At 46.7% G+C, this 20,865-nt stretch overlaps 3 protein-coding genes across 5 annotated transcripts in view; 1 reads left to right on the forward strand and 2 right to left on the reverse strand.

The window, feature by feature from the left end:
- Positions 1-20,865, reverse strand: part of COMTD1 (catechol-O-methyltransferase domain containing 1) — a 581,650-nt gene that overhangs the window by 156,831 nt on the left and 403,954 nt on the right. The gene's annotated exons all lie outside the window — the stretch shown is intronic.
- Positions 1-20,865, forward strand: part of ADK (adenosine kinase) — a 176,864-nt gene that overhangs the window by 2,973 nt on the left and 153,026 nt on the right. For 2 of the 3 annotated variants that reach the window (XM_081329748.1, XM_081329749.1), the window contains exon 2: positions 12,977-13,051. In XM_081329748.1, coding sequence (XP_081185874.1) covers positions 12,977-13,051 — 75 coding nt within the window. Of the gene's footprint in view, positions 1-8,882; positions 8,962-12,976; positions 13,052-20,865 lie in introns of those variants that run through there. The other variant, XM_081329750.1, reaches the window with a different exon arrangement.
- DUSP29 (dual specificity phosphatase 29) overlaps positions 16,025-20,865 on the reverse strand; it is a 280,314-nt gene continuing 275,473 nt past the window's right edge. The window contains exon 5 of the mRNA XM_081329771.1: positions 16,025-16,043. The gene's annotated coding sequence lies outside the window, so the exon portion shown is untranslated. The remainder of the gene's footprint in view (positions 16,044-20,865) is intronic.

Here is a 20,865-nt window from a genome sequence, read left to right on the forward strand (position 1 = left end):
GGGGGGTCTCTCAGCAGCTTGGTGGTTTTCTTGATTTCGTGACCCAACTCGGTAACTTCATCAGTGCCAGGGGAGAGGTTGGCGGGGGGGGTTGTGGGGAGGAGGGGGGGAGAGCGAAATTGCGGGGCACATTCAGGCCTTAGCAGAGGCAGCAGGTGGGGCTTCCCTTCTGGTTTGGTGGGGGGGAACACTGCAAGTGTCTGCTGTGGGGGGGTGGGTCGCCCTGCAGCCTGGCCACTTGGGCTAGGAAAGCTCTTTCCTCTGATTTTTCCGTTTTTTGAATACTGCACACAAAATAATAATAATAATAATAATAATAATAATAATAATAATAATAATAATAATAATAATAATAATAATAATAATATAAAGTTGGAAGGGACCTTGGAGGTCATCTAGTCCAACCCCCTGCTCAGGCAGTAAATCCTATACCATTTCAGACAAAAGGCTGTCCAGTCTCTTCTTAAAAACCTCCAGTGTTGGAGCATTCACCACCTCTGGAGGCAGGTTGTTCCCCTGGTTAATTGTTTCCTGATCTTTATAGCGTAGTTGTACTATAAGGAGACTGACGACATAATTACATATGGTCATTATACGGTGGCTACAACAACAATTTGGGTGGATTTGGATTTTAGAATTATTTATCTAATGTATTCTTATTTTATTGCCCTGTACACTGCCCTGAGTCCTCCAGGAGAAAGGCGGTATATAAATCAAATAAATAAATAAATAAATAAATAAATAAATAAATAAATAAATAAATAAATTCTAACAGTGACTTAAGACTTTTGCGCAGCACTCTGTGTGTGTGTGTGTGTGTGTGTGTGTGTGTGTGTGTGTGTGTACTCCAGCTTTGAGCTCTAATTTAGCTCATATCCCAGATTAATGAATTGTTATCGATACAGTTATGAAAAAAAATTATTAAAAATTGCAGTTCCCCTTTTCAGCCAGGCAAAACCAAGCCTTGCTCTTCTTATCCCCACCGGATGGGGCACTGGGGACCCCCCCCCCCCCGTTTGAGGAGGCTCTTTCAGCTGGCTCCAAACCAGGGCCGGGTGAGGCGTAGCTGAGGGGCCGCTGGATGGCAGCAAAACGTTGGTGGTTTTGCATTGCTGGCTTGCCAGCGAAGGTTTCCTTTCTTAAGTGTGTTAAATATTACAATTAAAAAGATAAAAACAAACACAAACTAAAAGAAAAGAAAAGAATATAAAGAAAAATAAGAAAGTGCAGAAAATGCACAATAGAAAGAAAAAAATAGAGAAAGAAGAAAAACTATAGTAGCGAAGGAAAAATATAGAAAGAGATAACTTCCCTCTACATCACAAAATTACAATTTTAGTAACCAGAAATGCAACCAAGGATGTCTCTTCTTCCCACGACTCATCTGTTCACCTGTAAACAAATCCTTAAAACCTTATTGTCAGTCCTGTTCAGCAAAGGCTCATTAAAGGTTACCATCTTTTCCCCCCCCCTGAAATTCATTTGGCGACCTTCGCTCCTTCCGTCGCGATCTAAAGACATTCTTATTTAAACAAGCCGGCCTGGCCTGATGGGGGATGGGGGGGGGGTTATTGGTATTTTAATATTTGTATTTACTGTTTTTAGTTGGGCATATATTTAATCCCTTTTAACTTTTGTATCTCTGTATTTTTTATGCTTGCCCTGTTCACCGCCCTGAGTCCTCCGGGAGAAGGGCGGTATATAAATAAAATTATTATTATTATTATTATTATTATTATTATTATTATTATTATTATTATTATTATTATTATTATTATTATTATTATTATTATTATTATTATTATTTGGGTCTGGACTAGTTCCCTGCAGTTTTCCTGCCCTGGTTTTTCCAGAAGTGGTTTGCCATTGCCTCCTTCCTAGGGCTGAGAGAAAGCGACTGGCTCAAGATCACCCAGCTGGCTTTCTGCCTAATGTGGGACTAAAATTCACGATCTCCCAGTTTCTAGCCCTGAGTCAACCTTGAGCTGGTCAGGATCGAACCGCTGGCGGTGGGAATGCAGAACTAGCCTGCAATACTGCATTCTAAGCCCTGTGCCACCAGGAGTTGAAGTCCATCCATCTTACAGTGGCTCAACTTGAGAAACGTTGCTTTGGAGAATCCAGCGCTCAGAGCCACCCCAGAATCTTGACCGAGGGGAAGCAGCTTTAATGAATAACAGAGAGCTGCTGCACTTGTGCAAAGTCCAAAGTGCTTTTTCCAAATAAAATAACATTTGCGGAGCCCTACGTATTTGTTCCTCTCTTTTTTTTCGTAAGTTCAAGTTTGTCCTCTGGAGTGCTGGACTCCAGCAGTGAATGTCTCATGTCACTTTTGGGCTCCATGCAAAAGTCCTTTATTCTCCCTGACCTTTTAATTTGCTAATATTTTAGTAGATTATGCTGCCATGTCACCTTTTCATTAATTTTATTTCAACCGAAATTTTATTGTTTAACGTTATTGCTGTTTATACATTGGATAGCTTTTTGCTGTTTTGTGATTTTAAAATTACCAAAAAACATCATTTTTTAAAAGCAGCATTCTTTTAAAAAAACATCACACTGTGTATAAATCTGAAAAATAGGAGGTCAAAGTCTGTTAAGTGCAACACAGTGTATTTGATTAAATAATTTTAATACAAAATGCAATTAATCTTGTATGTTACATACTAACTAGAGCAAAACTCACTGAGTAAAGTATAAAGCAGGAGTTATACAAAAGGTTATTTGTTAACTAAGAAACACCATACTGGTTTCTTCCAAATTAAAATATCCTTATTTTACGTAAGCAAATCCTTCTTCCTAATGGCACATCTTAACGTAACAGGAGGTAATACGGCACACTAGGGGAGAGTCCCATTTAAAGAAAGAAAAGTCACAATGCCAAATAAATGTTGGTTGACCTGGGAGATTAAAAACTTATTTACAGAGAAAACTTTGATCCCAGCAAATTGTTGGAGCCGAGATTCAAGGAGGTGCCTCGTGGACTCGCTTTCCTGAACCTTTGGCCAAATGTAGGAAATTTGCTTGTCATGTCCTGTGCAAACCTCCGTCTTTCTCCCTCGCGTTGAGAACTAAGCTCAGGCTAAATTGTCACAATGAGTGACTGAGGGATCCGGGGTGCTGAGCCTATTCTCCAAAGCTCTCCAGGGCAGCACAAGAAGTGATGGATGGAAATGTACGAGAGGTAGATCCAGTCTAGAAGTCTCTGGAGATTCTCCATCCTCCAGGGCAAAGCTGCTTTTTTCCTGAGGCAACTGGATTTTCTTGTTTTCCGTTGTAGATGTTTTGCTTCTCATCCAAGGAGCTTCTTCAGCTCTCAATATGATGGTGGGGAATGGAATATAAATCCTTCCATTCCCCATCATTCACCCAGAACTGAAGAAGCTCCTTGGATGAGAAGCGAAACATCTTCAAAGAGAAACAATAAAGGCCAGCTTGACTCCCAGGGCTGTAGGTGCTCCATTTATTCAAAAATAGGCTGGACAACCCTTTAATTGGGATGGTTCCTGGTTTGGGTTGGATTGGAAGACCTCGCAGGTCCAGCCCTATGGTTCTGTATTCTGTGATTCCAGGACTCAGATTAAAAGCCGTTCTACTGTGGCTTGCATAGTCCAGGGGTCTTCAAACTTGGCTCTTTTATGACTTGTGGACTTCGACTCCCAGGATTCCTCAGCCAGGCACGCATGCCAGGCTGAGAAATTCTGGGAGCTGAAGTCCACAAGGGCCAAGTTTGAAGACCCTGATCTAATGTCTGAAAGCAGGATACATCCAAAGCCATAACTTGTCCAGAGAAAAAAAAAGTGTTGACACTTGATACCCACAGCCAACTGCAAACTGAAATTCTCATGCTGATTTCTAATGATGCTGGTTGCCTATTTCTAAAAAAGTAGCCAACTTTTCGAAGCAAAAGTCTTACATTTCCTTTTCTGGTCTTCTCCAGCTTAGCATTTCGAAGTTGGGTGATTGTCTTAAATCTAAGGCCAACTTCCTTCTGCGTGACTGGAATATGACCGTCAGGACATCCTTTGACATCTGGGTGTCGGGGAATCTTTCCAAATGCAGATTATTTGTGCATATTTCATGTGATTCTTCCTTTTATAGGAATTCATCTTTGTTTCCCTTCTTGCCCAACTTTGGGATTAGGGAGGTCTGTGCGTTGCATGCATATTTCACTGAAACAAGGAATTATTTTCCTGGTATTTCAGAGATTTTGATGGTCGTTTCCTTGAAATATGTTTTGGGTGGTTCTGTAGGTCTTCTGTAATTGTTCCTCTTTTATTATGCTGAAGATGTCATCTGATCCATATTTTTGGTTGTATTTGTGGAAGTGTTATGACTTCTAGATATTGCACGACAACCTTCAGGTGCTTTGAAGAGGGAGTCAAGCTCCAGAGCATCTGAGGGTAGAACAAGAAGCAAAGGATGGAAACTAATCAAGGAGACAGTTAGAAAAATTAACCAGTGGAACTACCTGCCTCCAGAAGCGGTGAAAGCTCCAACACTGGAAGTTTTTAAGAAGAGACTGGACAACCATTTGTCCGAAATGGTATAGGGTTTCCTGCCTGAGCAGGGGGTTGGACTAGAAGACCTCCAAGGTCCCTTCCAATTCCTACCCTATCCCTATCCCTAATTCTAATTATTATTCTATTTCTATTCTATTCCTAATTCTAATTCTATTTCTATTCTATTTCTTATTCTCTTCCCTTCCCTTCCCTTCCCTTCCCTTCCATTCTTCTGAACCCAGAATGACTAGAGTTTCAAATTTTCAAAATCAGGAATTTGTTCCAAAAACCCCCAAACAAACATCAGTTACAAATCCTGTTTTCTGGAAGATTCACATCATAAAGTGAACTTTTAGCTAGAAATTGCCAAATCCCTAACAGCCCTCAAAGTTGTTTTAGATTTTTTCATACTAGAGACCCATACAAATAGGTCTTTTTGCTTTCACTGCTGTAAAAGCTTAGGTGAAGAACTTTAATAAGGAAGATAAACATCCTGTGGATTTTTTTGTGCAGGGAATTGCCTATGAATTGCATTAGAAGGCTTCAGAATTGTGAATGCAGTAGGAGAGAGAAAAATGTCTCTGAAATAGGAGAGAGTTCTCTGTTAGGCAAGTGGCGTTAAACCTCAGTTTCATAGAGTCCTCCTTGCTTAGTGGGCAGGTTGTATGGAAACATTTGGTTTCTTGGCTGAGTTTTCATATTAAAAAAGGTAAAGGTTCCCCCGCACATGCGTGCTAGTCGTTTCCGACTCTAGGGGCCGGTGCTCATCTCCGTTTCAAAGCCGAAAAGCCAGCGCTTGTCCGAGGACGTCTCCGTGGTCATGTGGCCGGCATGACTAGGGTGCAAGGAGCAAATTGTGCGAAGTTTTAGGCTGATGGGCCGGACTCTTCTTGTTTGATGCGAAGCCAGCTGTTGTGGGCCGCAGAATGAGGAGCTTTGGGAGATGGCCGGGTCACAAGAAGGTCAAGAGCTTCATGGATGGAGACGGAGGGAGTCTCGGCCAGGCCATGGGGTAGAGGCAGGTCCTTCTCCCTGCAGCCTGGCGGAGAGATGCAAGCGAGGGAGCAGGCACTTCCCGAAAGTGTGCGCTGATGGAAGTCCGGCTTCCTTGGCGATGGGGAGCGCAAGACGGAGGACGAAGCTCAGCAGCAACGTGCATTTCAAGGCTGGAAGCCTTCCGGCTTTTCTGCCGAGCCCCTGACGGATCTCGAAGACCCGGAAAAGCTGCTCGGGGGAGATGGTTGCACTTTTTAGCACCTTAAGAAAACGTACTCTTGGAAACTGACCTCTGCAACAATACGTGCGTGAGTGTGCGTTTCCAGAGGAAGCTGGATGCTGGCAAAGGGCGACGAGCTGTTGCCAGCGCTGCAGCTCTCCGTGGGATGAACTGGGCAGGACCGGTTCCTGTCCTCTTTGTGGAGGGAGGGAGGGTGGGTCCTTTGAAATCAAGCAAGCAGGGAACCCCGGCTTAATGCCCACCCTCTTAAGCCATGATGGCGCTGCCCAAGAGGTCCTGAGGATGGGCCCTTCTGTCTGTGGGCATTGTAGTGTCCCCCGGCCACGTGATCGCCATTTGCGACTTTCCTGCCAGCTTCTGACAAGCAAAATCTATTTTTTTTATTTATTTATTTTAATCCCATTTATATCCCGCCCTTCTCCGAAGACTCAGGGCGGCTTACAATCTAAGAAGCACAAATCAAATGTGCTTAGCAATAGCCTTCATTCTATGTATATGCCTGCTTATTAGGGCTTTCGCCCCCCCCCCCCAAAGCGGCATTATTACAAAGTCAGCTTATTGCCCCCAACAATCTGGGTCCTCATGGGGAAGGTTGCCAAGTCAATGTAGCCGGAGGTGGCCAGTGGCGACCCTCGGACCCCAACGGGATGCGTTGGCCAAGCGGAAGTAATGTAAGTCGGAGCGGGCAGGTAACCTCACATCTTACGACTGCATCGCTTAATGACTGGTTACTGGTCCTAATTACAGTCGGTCGGGTGAGAGCTTATGGCTCTCCCTAATAGTTTTCTTCGTGTTTATGATAATCCCAAGCATTTACACCCCAAGAGTTTTGTAACCTCTGGAAACTAATGCAATCGTCAGCAGCGTTACTGAGGAGGGAGCATTTTAATTTTCTAGTTTGACTCTGATTTCTTTGACTGACTACATGCCATCAACCCCAGCGAGCTTTACAGCCTGACAGCACTGGTTTTCAGCGTGCTGACTTCATCCTCTTGGTCCTTTTCCTTCCAGCGGATTTTGTTACGCCTGCCGTGTGTGTGTGTGTGTGTGTTATTCTCGGAAATCTGCTATCCAAAGAGCATTTCCTATTTAGCTCAGGCTCTTAAGTGCAGATACCGGTGTATGAGTTAGTGTCACATATCAAACCATGATTTAGTGAGCAATCCCCCCCATTTGCTGGATCCTATATAACATCCTGGCCTAAGCCGGCAAACTGTGTTAAGCATGTAGTGTGAATTGGTGTTTCTAGCCTAAATGTTCATTTTTCTTAATGTGCGAGGCCCTCCAATTAGGCGCCAAGTAGGAAAAACATGCCCCGCTTTGCGCAAAGACTCGTCTCTGAAGGCTTCTAGGTTTTGTGTCTGAAGAGCTTGTTCCTCAAAAGCCAGAAACTTGTCAGGTTGAAGATTTTGTTCAGCCGGTCATCGGATCCTGTGGCATTATAGGCAATAATGGTGCTTAACCACCCTGTACTTAATAAACCACGTCAGCCGGGTTGGTTATTTATTTATTTATTTATTTATTTATTTATTTATTTATTTATTTATTTATTTTAATTCCATTTATATCCCGCCCTTCTCCGAAGACTCAGGGCGGCTTACAAGCTTAGCAGTAGCCTTCATTCTATGTATATGCCTGCTTATTAGGGCTTTCACACACACCCCCAAGCGGCATTATTACAAGGTCAGCTTAATTGCCCCCAACAATCTGGGTCCTCATTTTACCTACCTGGGAAGGATGGAAGGCTGAGTCAACCTTGAGCCTGGTGGGACTCGAACCTGCACTAATTGCAGGCAGCTGGTGTTACTTAAGGAGGCATTAGCCCACTGCTCCACCAAGGTTCACACAACATTAAGGTTTTAGGTCGTGGCTTTGCTTTCCACCTTGGTTCAGGTGCACCTCCTCCCAGGTTACCAACAAGGAAAAAAACGTCAGAGCGTTTAGTTTGGGCCAGCCACTGGGCTAGGCAATGCAGCCCTACCTGTTTGTGATCTGTAAAGCTCTGCTGAGTTTATTTGCCCGAAAGCAGCTAGGAAAACAGAAGGTCAGCAGCCCCCGGTGCCCTCGCCTCTTTCGCCGGCCTGGCTGGCTTTGTGCCGGTCACCAGGGTCCCTTGGCGGCTGGGCCTGGGACGCTTCACTGCCAGGAACCTCCCTGGCCCAGAGGGCTCCTGCACAAGGCAAAGAGCTGGCTGGCTAAAGCGGGTGGCTGCTCTCTCTGTGTGTGTCTGTGTGTGTGCGCGCGCGCGCGCGTGTGCCTGGGTGAGAGACATTTGCTAATTTGAAAATAGTGACAGCTAGCAGAAGGAGTAACACTCAGGAACAGCTGCAGCCCAGAGACTGTCAGATAAAAGGAAAGGAGTCCAGCCTAGAAACGCAACCTGAGAAAGCGCCTCAGTCAAGACACACACACACACACACCCCGTTTCCCTCCCCCAATAGCTCTTGCAAAGGGAGGGGGAAGCACATTCAGAAAGTAGAAGATGCTGCTAGGACCACAGTCGGGAGTGGGGCTTGGGTCCCCTAGCAATGCGAATGGACCCGATTTGAGGACCCTTTTTTTTTTACTGTGGTCACTGAGCAAATCGCCGTCGTGGACGTGGACGTGGACACCGAGTGACTCTGGTGGGTGCAACAGCTGTAACTATGAGGACGGGGTCACGTCATTTTTTCCTGAGATTTGTCCTAAACTACTGCTAAGCTTGTAAGCCGCCCTGAGTCTTCGGAGAAGGGCGGGATATAAATGGAATTAAAATTATTAAAATAAAATAAAATAAACGTGCACTGTTGTTAACCGAGCGGTTAGCACAGCAAGGACCGCCTGTGTGGATTTTGCAGTCAAACCGGTACCGGCTTGGCTTTCCAGTCGGCTCTGCCTTGAAGGGTCGGCATTAACCTCGCGCACCTGCCGCCCAGCATCGCCCCGACCCGGCTGGGCGGCCACGGAACCCGGCAGGGCGCTGCGCTGCCCTCCGGTCCGAGGCAGGCCGAGGCGCGCGCCCGGCAGCCGGAGGAGGGGAGTAGCTCCGGCCGGCGCGTGACCCCCGCGCGGCAAAAAGGGCCCGCCCCGCAGCGCGCGCCCCCGGCCGGGCCGGCCGCCCCGTGCCAGCCAATGGCGGCGCGCGGGGGAGGGGGAGGGGCGGGGCCGCCCGCGCCGTGGGCTCCGTCCCCGGGAGCGGCAGGCGAGGGGCCGCCCGTCACTTGCTGCCATGGCCGCCCTCAGGTAAGGGGGGGGCGCGAGGGGAAGGGGCGCGGGATGCTCGGCCGGCCCCGGCTCAGTTGGCGGGAGGCGCGCCGGCTCCGCTCTCGCGCGGAGCCGCCGAGCGTGGCTGCCCTCAGTCTCCCGCGTGGCGCCCCTGCCCGTCCGGGGCTGCAGCCCAGCTCCCCGCTGTCTCTGCTGGGCTTCGTCGCGGCGCCGGTCCTCCCAAGCCCGGGCTGGGTCGGGCCCCGGTGCCTTGGGAGGAGGCATCCCCCTAGGGCAAGGGTAGGCAAGCTCGGCTCTTTTATGACTCGTGGACTTCAACTCCCAGAATTCCTGAGCCAGCTCTGCTTCAGAAAAACTCAGCTACGCTGGCTCAGGAATTCTGGGAGTTGAAGTCCAGGAGTCATAAAAGAGCCCAGGTTGCCTACCCCTGGTCTGAGGGAAAGTAAATTATGAGGTGGCCTTAGGGCAGGGGTAGGCAAGCTCGGCTCTTTTATGACTCCTGGACTTCAACTCCCAGAATTCCTGAGCCAGCTCTGCTTCAGAAAAACTCAGCTACGCTGGCTCAGGAATTCTGGGAGTTGAAGTCCAGGAGTCATAAAAGAGCCCAGGTTGCCTACCCCTGGTCTGAGGGAAAGTAAATTATGAGGTGGCCTTAGGGCAGGGGTAGGCAAGCTCGGCTCTTTTATGACTCCTGGACTTCAACTCCCAGAATTCCCGAGCCAGCTCTGCTTCAGAAAAACTCAGCTACGCTGGCTCAGGAATTCTGGGAGTTGAAGTCCAGGAGTCATAAAAGAGCCCAGGTTGCCTACCCCTTGCCCTAGGGCAACAGCCGCTTCCGCAGAGCTTAGCCGGGGATGAGGGTGGGGGGGGCTTTGGGATCCCCGGTCCTCGGGAGCCAGCCGGGGCCCTGGCGGGCTGGGGGTCCAGTGCTAGCCCGCAGGGAGCCTGGGCTTCTCGCTAGCCGGCGTGGCCCCATCCCTCTCCTAAGGGAGCCCTTTCCGAGGGAAGAAGCCCTCTTGAGGCCCTCCTTCGCCCTGGGAGGGCCGGCTCTGGGTCTGGGGGAACCAAAGCCCCCCCCCTCCCCATGCGGACCCCCTTCCTTGCCAGACCCCCATTTGTAGAAGTGGCCGAGGGACCCTCCCTCTCTTTCAACCAGGGGCGCGGGGCGGGGGGTGGGGGGGAGGCTTCGCTGTGACTGCACTGACATTCTAACTTTATTCTTTAATTTATTTTAATTTATTTCAAATTTTATTTTTTAATTTACTCTACAGAGACCTTTAAGTTTTGATGTTGGTAGCCGCCCTGAGTCCCTCGGGAGATAGGGCGGGATATAAATCCCATTAATAAATAAATAAATAAGTAAATAAATAAATAAATAAATTATTATTATTATTTATTTATTTATTTATTATTTATTCTATTTTTATACCGCCCTTCTCCCAAAGGACTCAGGGCGGTGCACCGGGGCAATAAATACCAAAACAGGATGCAAAAGTTAAAAGCCATTAAATAAATGCCCCAGGTTAAAACAATCATTAAGACCTATTAAAACCCCAACCCTAAGCCATCAGACCAGGTCAGATTGCTCAAATAGATACGTTTTTTTAGATCGCCGCGCAGGAAGGAGCGAAGGTTGGATCGGATGTCTCAAACTAGTTTCTGTATTTAACGTTCGGCTACAGTTGCCAGAGTTTGTAAGTCAGGTTTGCAACATAGTTCTGAAATAACAAGGTATTTCGGATAATCGGACTACCCGATTATTTGCCAATAGGTGGTCCAATACGTCCTAGGGCAGTTTAGCTGAAATGACAACAACTGGATCTGTGAACTCTCTTTAAGTATAAACCACATGAGCTTCGTGGCTGAACATTGATTTTCCGGTTTTCCAAGTTCATTTATTTGCAGGACTTATATATCACTGTAGTCAAAGCCAGCTCCAAGTGGTGAACATACCCAATCTGCGTAATAAAGCTGAAATCTGCCAGTAATATTCTTGTCTTCCCAGAAGTCTCTCACATTTATTTAGGTAACTAGGAGTCTCAACTTTTTGAGAGCTGATTGCAGGCTTGAATTTTGGCACCCCTCAAGGCCAGAGTAAATGTTTCTGAAATTACTGGGGGGGGGAAAACCTGTGGCATCATGTTTGCAAATGAACTCAGCCTTTTTATTCTCCAATCTGGTGGAAAGTAACAGTTTCACTGCAGCTCAGCCTACCTCTTGGAAATTTCTAGATCTTCAGATCTGGGTGGTAGGCCTGGTGGTGAGCTTACCTTGAAGGAGACACGTATGCCATGTGAATGTTTTTTAATAAACTTTGGACACTAGCTTACGACGTGGAAACGTCTACTTAAAGAGTTACAGCTGTAATCATTTATTGTGATACCATTGATAATTTCTCTGATCATATTTGCCTGTAGTGAGTTAAGATAAGTCAGTCTTGTTCATTATCAACTTGCATCATCCCCTTTTTAAAAAAATTAATCTTGGATATTTTTTAATTCACTTTTTTTTTTAAAAAAAACAAACAAACCATTTTTCTTATTTTTTAAATTTTAAATTTTAAAATGTTATTTTTTTTATTTTAATTTTTTTACATTTTTAATGTCAGATAAAAAAATGACTCAGGGCTTATTTGGCTGGTAAAATCCAGGGTTTGGTGTTTGAACAGGGCCAGCGTGACTTCCAAAAAGGTTGATTCAGTTGGAGAAAGAGACCTTTGGGTTCCATTTCAGACGTTTTGGGCTCCCTCTGAAAAAAGATTGTAGTCTTTTATTAACTGGAGCCAAAATAAGCCATTAAGAATGTTTGCTTCTCCCCCTCCACTTTTCAGCTCTTAATTTTAGTATTAATTTATAAGATAGACGAATCATAAAACGCATTCTATGCAGAAAGGCTAGCATGAAAATTTTGTTGCATCTGCTTCATCCTGATGGAAATAAATGGGTGGTCAGTGCAGACGGAGGCCGTAAGTGAATTCTGTCTAGCAAGAACAGTCAGCTCTACTTCTGCCAAATAAATAAATAAATAGAGAGAAAATCTGGAAAGCACGTGCTGTTATCCACGGCTCCTTTTAAAAATTTGTCGCTTTGGGGACCTATCACTATGCCGATAGGAATTTACTCAACATATCTATCTCAAGGCCAGAAAAAGCGAGTTTACAGGAATTGACCAACATGTTTGCTTTCCAGCAAACTGAGTGAATTTAAATGTTCCCCGGGCATCTAAGGAGGGCAGCCAGTGCCCACAAACTTGCTTTTTTTCCCTTTTGGCTTTTTTTTAAAAAAAAAAAAATTGGATTACAGATAAAGCCGCTTTTTTTTAAAAAAAAAAATCTGGATTACAGATAAAGCTGCTTGAGCCATCTCCCTGACTTTTCAAGTGTACCTCTTGATAAAATAACATTTGAGGATTTCAAAAGCCACTTAGCTGCTGTGAACTCTGCACTGCCTGTGCTCTTTAGGCAAACACACAAAAAGGCTTTAAAACAAAATCTCTGAAAGGTGTTGATTTCTCGTGGTTTGGGTCATTAATTATGCTGACTTCATGGGGGGGAGAGAGAGAGAGAGAGAGAGAGAGAAGGTTTTTGCCGTCTCCAAATGGTGCAAGTTTATGCAGGGAGTCCTCGACTTAGAACGACAACTGAGCCCAAAATTCCTGTTGCTAAGTGAGACAGTTATTAAGTGAATTTTGCCCCGTTGTGTGACCTTTCCTGCCACAGTCGTGAAGAGAGTAACTGCAGTTGTTAGGTGAATCTGGCTTCCCCATTTACTTCGCTGGTCAGAGGGCCACAAAAGGGGGATCACGTGACCCTGGCGGATCGCTGCGACCATCATAAATATGAGTCCGTTGCCAAGCATCTGAATTTTGATCAGCTGACCCTGGGGGAGGGGGAATGCTGCAACAGGTGAAAAACGCTCCCAAGTCCCTGTTTCTAATGCCGCTGTAACTTCAAGCAGTCACTAAGTGAACTGTGGCGAGTGCTGTGCAGTCTGTAAAATGAAGTAACTTGAAGAACTTTTTTTTTATCTTGCAGTGAAAATGTCCTCTTTGGAATGGGGAACCCCCTCCTCGACATCTGCGCTGTGGTGGACAAAGACTTCCTCGACAAGTAGGTCTTCCGCGTCTGATCACTCCGGCTCCTTAAGGGCAGCCGTCCGGCCTGCACTCCTGCTAGACCAGGGGTAGGCAACCTCGGCTCTTTTAGGACTCCTGGACTTCAACTCCCAGAATTCCTGAGCCAGCAAAGCTGGGCGTTGAAGTCCACGAGTCGTAAAAGAGCCAAGGTTGCCTACCCCTGTGCTATACTCTCCCTCTCCTCGGGTGCTGGACCCAGCTGGCTTTATTGCAGCCCAGTAATGTATTAAGCGCTTACAATTTTACTTGGATTTCTATTTATGTGCCATATGCCAGAAGCGTCCTCTTGCTGAAGTCACCCCAAACTACGACGCGATGGGCGTACACAATCGTGTAAGTCAAGGACGTGAGAGAGACTGGTCCAAAGCCACCCGGCCGGCCGGCTTCCGTGCCTCAGGCAGGATCAGGGACAGAAGTCTCCTTGTGACTGGCCTGAAGTTACCCAGTTGGCTTCCGTGCCTAAGACAGGATTAGAACTCACCGTCTCCTGGTTTCTAGCCTGGTGCCTTAACCACTAGACCAGGGGTCCCCAAACTTGGTAACCCTGCTGGCTGGGAGTTGAAATCCACAAGTTTTAAAGTTGCCGAGTTTGGAGTCCCCTGCGCTGGACCAAGTCAGGATATAATGTCTGTCGCGCTGTACAATGACACAGTTGGCGTCTTTCTTGTCTTTTGCACAACGACATCATAGTGTGCATGTGATTGTCGTCTTGGCCAGCCTCCAAGCGTTAATGAGCAGAGGGAGAGCGAGGCAGCTCTCACAGGTAAGACGCTCTCTGTGAACTTCTCTGGCCGTTCCTTGGCAGACAAAGCCGGTCGTCGTCTCCCTGGCTTCGTTGTTTGAGCATATAACTTAGCCCTAAAGGTTTTGCTTTCCCCCCCCCTCTGCCTCCCTTTGCAGGTACTTATCAGTATATACCTTTTGCCATGTAGAAAATGTAATTCTTTCTTAATCATGATTTGTTCTCTGTTTAAAAAAACAACCTCCATTGGTTCCATTTTGATTCCAATATCATAAATATTCAATTTTTATATACATATACATACACATACACACACACACACACACACACACACATATATATATATATATATATATATATATATATATATATATATATATATATATATATATATATATATATATATATATATATATATATATATATATATATATATATATATATATATATATATATATATATATATATATAGTGGAAAACACTCTCATTGTTTCCTTTTGCATATTTCCTGACATAAGTTAGAATTTTATTTTATGTTATTTTCCGCGCTCAGTATTTTGGCCACTCCCAACGTATGTGAACTTTCAAATTAATCAGGACAGACAATTATTTCTTATTTCCAAATAATAGCAGATATTTATTATTTTTAGTTGTTGCTTCTTTTTCAGTGTTTCTAGATTTAAAGAGGACTTGGCTAAAATGATAATTAAGGGCAGTAGTACAATTTGTTTCAGTCACATATTCTCTGCTTTCTTGGTCTCTAGCTTTTCCTACCCTCATCGGGCTGCATCTTGAAAGAAACAGGTCCTAATGTGACATGAAGTAGCTGACCTAAATCTGTCTAAAATCCCACCCCTCTTGATTAAGGGGCTTTTTTAAAAGAAGGCTCTCCTGTGTTCAGGAATGGGGGAAGATAATTTCCTTTTGCAAAACGAAACTGGCCCCTTCCGTCCCTTCCGGTGTTTCCTCACTGGAGTCCCAGAGGTGCTTTTTCCAAAAGGCAGCTGGACTTTTCTTTGAAAATGTTTCGCTTCTCATCCAAGAAGCTTCTTCAGCCATTCGACTAGGATGGTAGAAGGCCTTCTGACTGGAGCAGAGGGCTGGACTAGAAGACCTCCAAGGTCCCTTCTAGCCCTAGGATTCTGTGAAGGGAGAGCTTCAAATACCAAAACTGGGATTTGTACCTCAGCAACATCCGCAGACTGCAAGGATCCCCGTTTCTCCCCTCAAACTGTGGGGCCAGCCCTTTTTAGGTTTCCAGAGTGGTCCACCCTCCGACCTCGGTGCGTTTCTTGAGGTAGATTAGCAGGCTGCCTGAGGGCTTCTCCTTTCACTTCTTGACAATTTAGGACACGGGTCGGCAACCCGCGGCTCCGGAGCCGTCTCCTGCGGCTCCCAGCCGCCCGGTGCGCGCGCACCTCTTCGAACGGGCAGTGGTGCGCGCGCACCTCTCCAAATGGAGAGTGGCACCGCCCGTTCCAAGAGGTGCATGCGCACCTTTCCGAAGGGCGGAGGTGCGCGTGCACCTCTCCAAGCCGCCGCCGTCCTGTCCGGAGACCTGCCGCATTCACAGCAGCTGTGCAAACGGGATGGCGGCGGTTTGGAGAGTGCGTGCGCACCTCTCCCAAGCCGCCGCCGTCCGGAGACCTGCCGACGTTTGGGGAGGTGCGCGAGCACCTCTCAGAATGGGTAGCGGCCCCGCTTGTTGCGAAAGCTGCCGCGGCCCGTCTGCAAAGCTGCCGAAAGCAGCAGCTTTGCAGACGGGCCGTCGCCGTCGCGCAACCGGGAACCGGTTCCATCACACATAAAAAAAAAGGCAACCGCGCACGTCCGCGCATGCGCAAGAAACGTTTTATGCGCATGCACGTGCATGGACGCACACATGCGGCTCCCACTTTTTTTTATGTGTGATGGAACCGGTTCCCAGTGGCTCTTTTCCTTTTTCGGGTTGCCGACCCCTGGTTTAGGGTGAGGCTTTTACCAGCAGAAACGAAACACCCAAGACTTTGTGGTCTCTCTTCAGCCTGGAACTTTTGGCCTGATGCTTTAAATACATTTGTGGTTAGGGGAAAACCACGGAGGAGATGACAGGCCTCTTCGTCAGCCTTTCCTCAGAAGCAGGAGAACCACCCCCCCGCCCTTGTTTACTGCTTCCACTGTCCACTCCTTGCCCACAATGGGAAACTTGGACGGTGTTTTGAGTCCCTTGAGTGAGAGGAGGAACCTGGTTCTTTGCCAGCGTGTGGGAGAATCGGTGGATGTGAGAAGAGGCGACCCAGGTCCAGATGTGGGGCTGTGACTGGGGAGGAAGCATTCCAGACTTGTCCTCGTGGACTCCTCGGTTCGCTCCAGGTCTGCCTGCAAATTAACCCTGATGGTTTCCAGAACTGATGTTTTTACTCTTGGCCAGCGTGAAAAGACTCTTTCACGCCACTCTGTGCTTCCTGAATCTGCCAGCCAGGGGAGGCCTGAGGGCCGAGCCCAGCAGTCCCAGGAGGGCGTCCAGGCTCCCTCCCAAGACCCTCAGGGAGGGCCTCTGCTGGCCTCTGTGATGCGCAAGCGACAACTCAGAGACATCCGGGTAAACGAAGCGCCAGCTGTTCCCACTCGGAGGTGGTTGGCTGGATGGTGGGGCAAACGATGGCTTGGCCTCCCTTGTGGTGACGATCCGGCCTTGAAGGGTGAGGGTGTTTCTTGATGTTCTTCTGCCAGACGTTGGGCAGGCTTTGACTCTCGCATCCCTCCTCATCCTTCTGTTGGGTTGGGAGGGCTGGAAGATACCCAAAAAAAAAAAAAGGATGTCATCACCGTCACAAGGAGGCCCCTTGTGACTCGGGACGAGCTCCTTCTTCTTGCACTGCCGGCTTCACACAGCATCTCGGAAGGCCCCACTCCTGGCTGGCCAAACGGGATGCAACGACCAGCAGCGCAAGCCATTCTTGCTTTCTGCATCCATCCTGAAAGAACCTTAGGTTGCCAGGCTGCCTGCAAAATTAGAGAAAGAATAATGGAAGAGCAATTCAACTTGCTTGAGCGGGGAACCGCTCTGCCTGACCGCCGGCCCTTTGGTTTTTTTTGTGCCAGCTATTGTGCGGTCCCTTCCTCAGATGTGTCAAGGACTCTATAATTCTAGATTTTAAGCTTTATAACCAATAAAGAATGACGCTTCTTCGTATTTTTTTTAATGTATTGCTCCTCCTTATATAGTATTGAACGCTCTGGATGTTCAAAAAGTATTTTCTCCTGCTTTTTTTTCCTGCTAGTTAATGACAGCAATAAAGTTATTTGAATTTGGGGCTATCAACTATTCTCTTGTTTTTGTGCCAGCTGAATGTTCATTGCTGGCTTCTCCTTGGCAGAGGCAGCCCCGTCTTTAGCATTAATGTTATTAAATCTTTTTTTAGAAGGTTCCGCTCCCATCCGTCGACGTGCATGACTTGCTTTAGCTTGAAAGAGTAATGACTTGTAGAGCCTCGCTGAGTTAAAGCAAGGCTTCCGTGAGTCCAACCACACGGGGATTTTATGAGTATGAGCATGTCCCGAAGAATATTTTATTTCTCATTAGCCCAATCCTGTAAGTCAGCTCTGGCCAGTTGACTCCCTGGCTGGGTGATGAATTACTACATGTGTTCTGCTGCAACATTTAAATAGTGAAAAACTCTGCATTGTGCTTTTAAGACGTGGAAACGGCTTACATTTCTGTTATACGTCCTGCAAAGTTAATCCCTCTTCTTGCAAATTTAATTGTAAATGCCAAGTCCGCTTGTTTTACCGGTTTGCGGAGTGGAACTATGAAAATTTGCCAACTAAAAGAAATGCTGCTCTCTGATTTTAACCTTTATAGCAGGATTTTTGCTACACAGTTGTGTGTGTTTAATCCAGAAGGTTCCCTCTGTTCTGCTTCTCTCTCTTGCTGAATCAACCATTTGCACCACTCTGGGGTCTGTGAATGGGGAGGGAGGTCCTTTGGGGATGGTTCACACTGAGGTTGGGCTTTCTGAGTGACCTTGGGTGGCCCCCGGGGGGGGGCTTCTCCTGCTGTTCTTGCTGCTTTTGAAGCTCTTTTATCTCAGGGAGAAGAACTTAGAACTTGCAATTCATTCTTCCTTCCTCTCCGGCGGAGGTCCCAAACCTTCCTGGCTCCTGGCAGCAGCGCAGGGGGTGGTTTTACATGCACAACCCAGTTTACGTGCGGGGGCAAACAGAGTTTTGTGCACTTGCCTGCCACTTCTGTGGTCCGGTTTCCAACGGGCTGCAGACCGATACCGTTGCACAGCCCCGGGAATTGGGGACCCCTGCCATTAATTGTCATTAATTGTTCATTCTCTCTTGCACTGTAACACAATTTTTAGATTGCTTACCTAGATATTAGATTGTTCAAAATCTTATTCACTTGTTGTAACGAACGAGCAGCCTGGATTATTTCTTCTTTCACACAGGAAAAACAAATGTGGTACTTAGCCCTGTGGAGTTTGAGTTTTCAGCCTTAATCACCCGCACTGAGAGAGCCCCGCCCCCGTCTTAGCTGTTAAGTGTGCTGTTTCACTGACCTCACAAATACTTAGGGTTGGACTAGAAGACCTCCAAGGCCCCTTCCAACTTTGCTATTCCATTGTGTTATTTGATGACTTAAGATTAACTTTTGAAACTTGCAAGACAAAGGGACAAAAAGTCTGCTCTCTTACCTGGTTGCTTGGAAGCGATTCTTATCTACCAACTTCAAAGCTTTAAATACAGGGTTTTTTTTACAAGGCCAGTCTCCAATTAATGCCTGCTAGTAATCACAGCCCTTGCTGCTTTACATATATTTGTGGAGAATAGAGCTGTTTACCTCATTTAAACAACTGAGAAGCAGCCTGTGAAGGCAGGCCAGATGTGCCTTAGCTCAGGGGTCCCCAATATTATATATTTATATTTATTTATATGTATTAAATTTTTATACCGCCCTTCTCCCGAAGGACTCAGGGCGGTGTACAGGGCAATAAATATTAAAAAACAAAGTACAAAAGTTTAAAAAAGCAATTAAATATTATGCCCGATATATACAATAATACCGGTCTGTGGACCAGTACCGGGCCGCAGCATGCCAGCAACAAACAAGCAAAGCCCCCTCCGCAGGATGCAGGTAGCAGACACAACCACGCATCCTCCAGTCTGTGGAAGAACCTCTCTCCACGGAACCCGGTTCCCAGTGCCCAAAAGGTCTGGGGCCTCTGCCTTAGCTGGCATCTTTCCCCTGGGCTGAGTTTCAAGGCCACCGAATGATTTCCATCCTTGCCTTGGATTCCTCAGCCTTGCACCCAATTGTGGGACGTTTCTCAGCTCCCCTCGACTCAAAGGAAAATAGAGTTCCTGAGTTTGGAGTTGGTTATCGTGAGTGTATGGTTCTTTCCCCACTGTTGCCTTTCTCCACCCCAAGACAGAGCAACCTGCTTGGCCCACCACGAACCTCCTGGCCTGGGGGCTCATCTGCTCAGGTTCCGCCCTCTCGAAGCCTTGGCTCTCCTCCAGCCCTCTAGCCTGCCACCTCCACTCCAGCTTTGCTCACCTGTCTCAGCAGCAGACCTTTAGCGGGTCACGGACTTTGTGCGGGGGGGGGGAACTTCAGCTCAGCTGCTCCAGTTGGACAACCCATCGCTGACGCCCTTCTCTTCAAGCCAGAGTGCTTGAGGAGGCTGACGGCACCCCAGCTCTTTTGCAACAAATTGCAAATCACGATTTTGCAAGATAAAGAGTATAGTAAGGAAGACACGTCGTAATGGGTTTGAGCAAATGTACGTACATATACTGAAGAACAGCTGCAGGACTTGGGTCTGGCTTGTTGTTGTTAGTTGCGAAGTCGTGTCCGACCCATCGCGACCCTATGGACAATGTTCCTCCAGGCCTTCCTGTCCTCTACCATCTTCTGGAGTCTGGCTAGTCTAAAGAAAAGAAGAAATAGGGGAGACATGATGGCAGTTTACCAGTATCTGAGGGGCTGCCAGTAGGCAGAGGGGGCCAGGTTGTTCACCAGAGCACCAGAGGGAAGGACGAGAAACAATGCTTGGAAACTGACCAAAGAGAGAAGCAACCTGGAATTAAGGAGAAACTTCCTAACAGAGAGGACAATTAACCAGTGGAACAGCTTTTGCCTTCAGAAATCGTGGGTGCTCCATCACTGGAGGTTTTTAAGAAGAGACTGGATATTCACCTGTCTGAGATGGTATAGGTCCTCCTGCTTGAGCAGGGGACTGGACTAGAAGACCTCCAAGGTCCCTTCCTGATTCTATTCTATTCTGTTCTATTCTATTCTATTCTATTCTATTCCATTCTATTCCATTCTATTCTATTCCTTGTACATCTCTGTCTGGGTTGCTCCTTGGAATTGTGGCAGGTTAAGCTGATATTAACTACCGATTATTTTCTGGCATTGATACTTGATTAATGTTTGATTATAAAATTTCGTACAATCTTAATTGGCCTGTTCCTTCTTTCAGTTCAGGATGTATTTCATCTTGAAGCTTGTGGTGAATATAATAAAATTATATTGCATTTTTAGGGCTGCTTTGTATCTTTGCTCTGTAAACAGCTTTACTTCAGCAGGAAGATACACGGCATTCTGCTAGCTGCTCTGCTTTCCTAATAGGATACAAATCAACTGCAGGACAGGAATGAAAATAGGAAGCTGAGAATTGGATTAGGAAGGACACAAAGAAGAGGAAGTCAAGCTATTCTCCAAAGCGCCTGAAGGCAGGACAAGAAGCAGCGGATGGAAACTAATCAAGGAGAGAAGCAGCCTGGAACTAAGGAGAAACTTCCTGACAGTTAAAACAATTATCCAGTGGAACAGAAGTTGCCTTCAGATGTTGTGGGTGCTCCATCACTGGAAGTTTTCAAGAAGAGACCGGACAGTCACTTTTCTGAAATAGCATAGGGTCTCCTGCTGGAGCAGGGGATGGACTAGAAGATCTCCAAGGTCCCTTCCAGCTCTGGGAAGGAGGGGGGGGCTCTGGTTCTATCTGTCGGCTTTGTGATGTAAAGGGGATATCAAAAGCAACATTTTTATC

This window comes from Vipera berus (genome assembly GCF_964194415.1).
Source record: "Vipera berus genome assembly, chromosome: 5".
NCBI lineage: Eukaryota > Metazoa > Chordata > Lepidosauria > Squamata > Viperidae > Vipera > Vipera berus.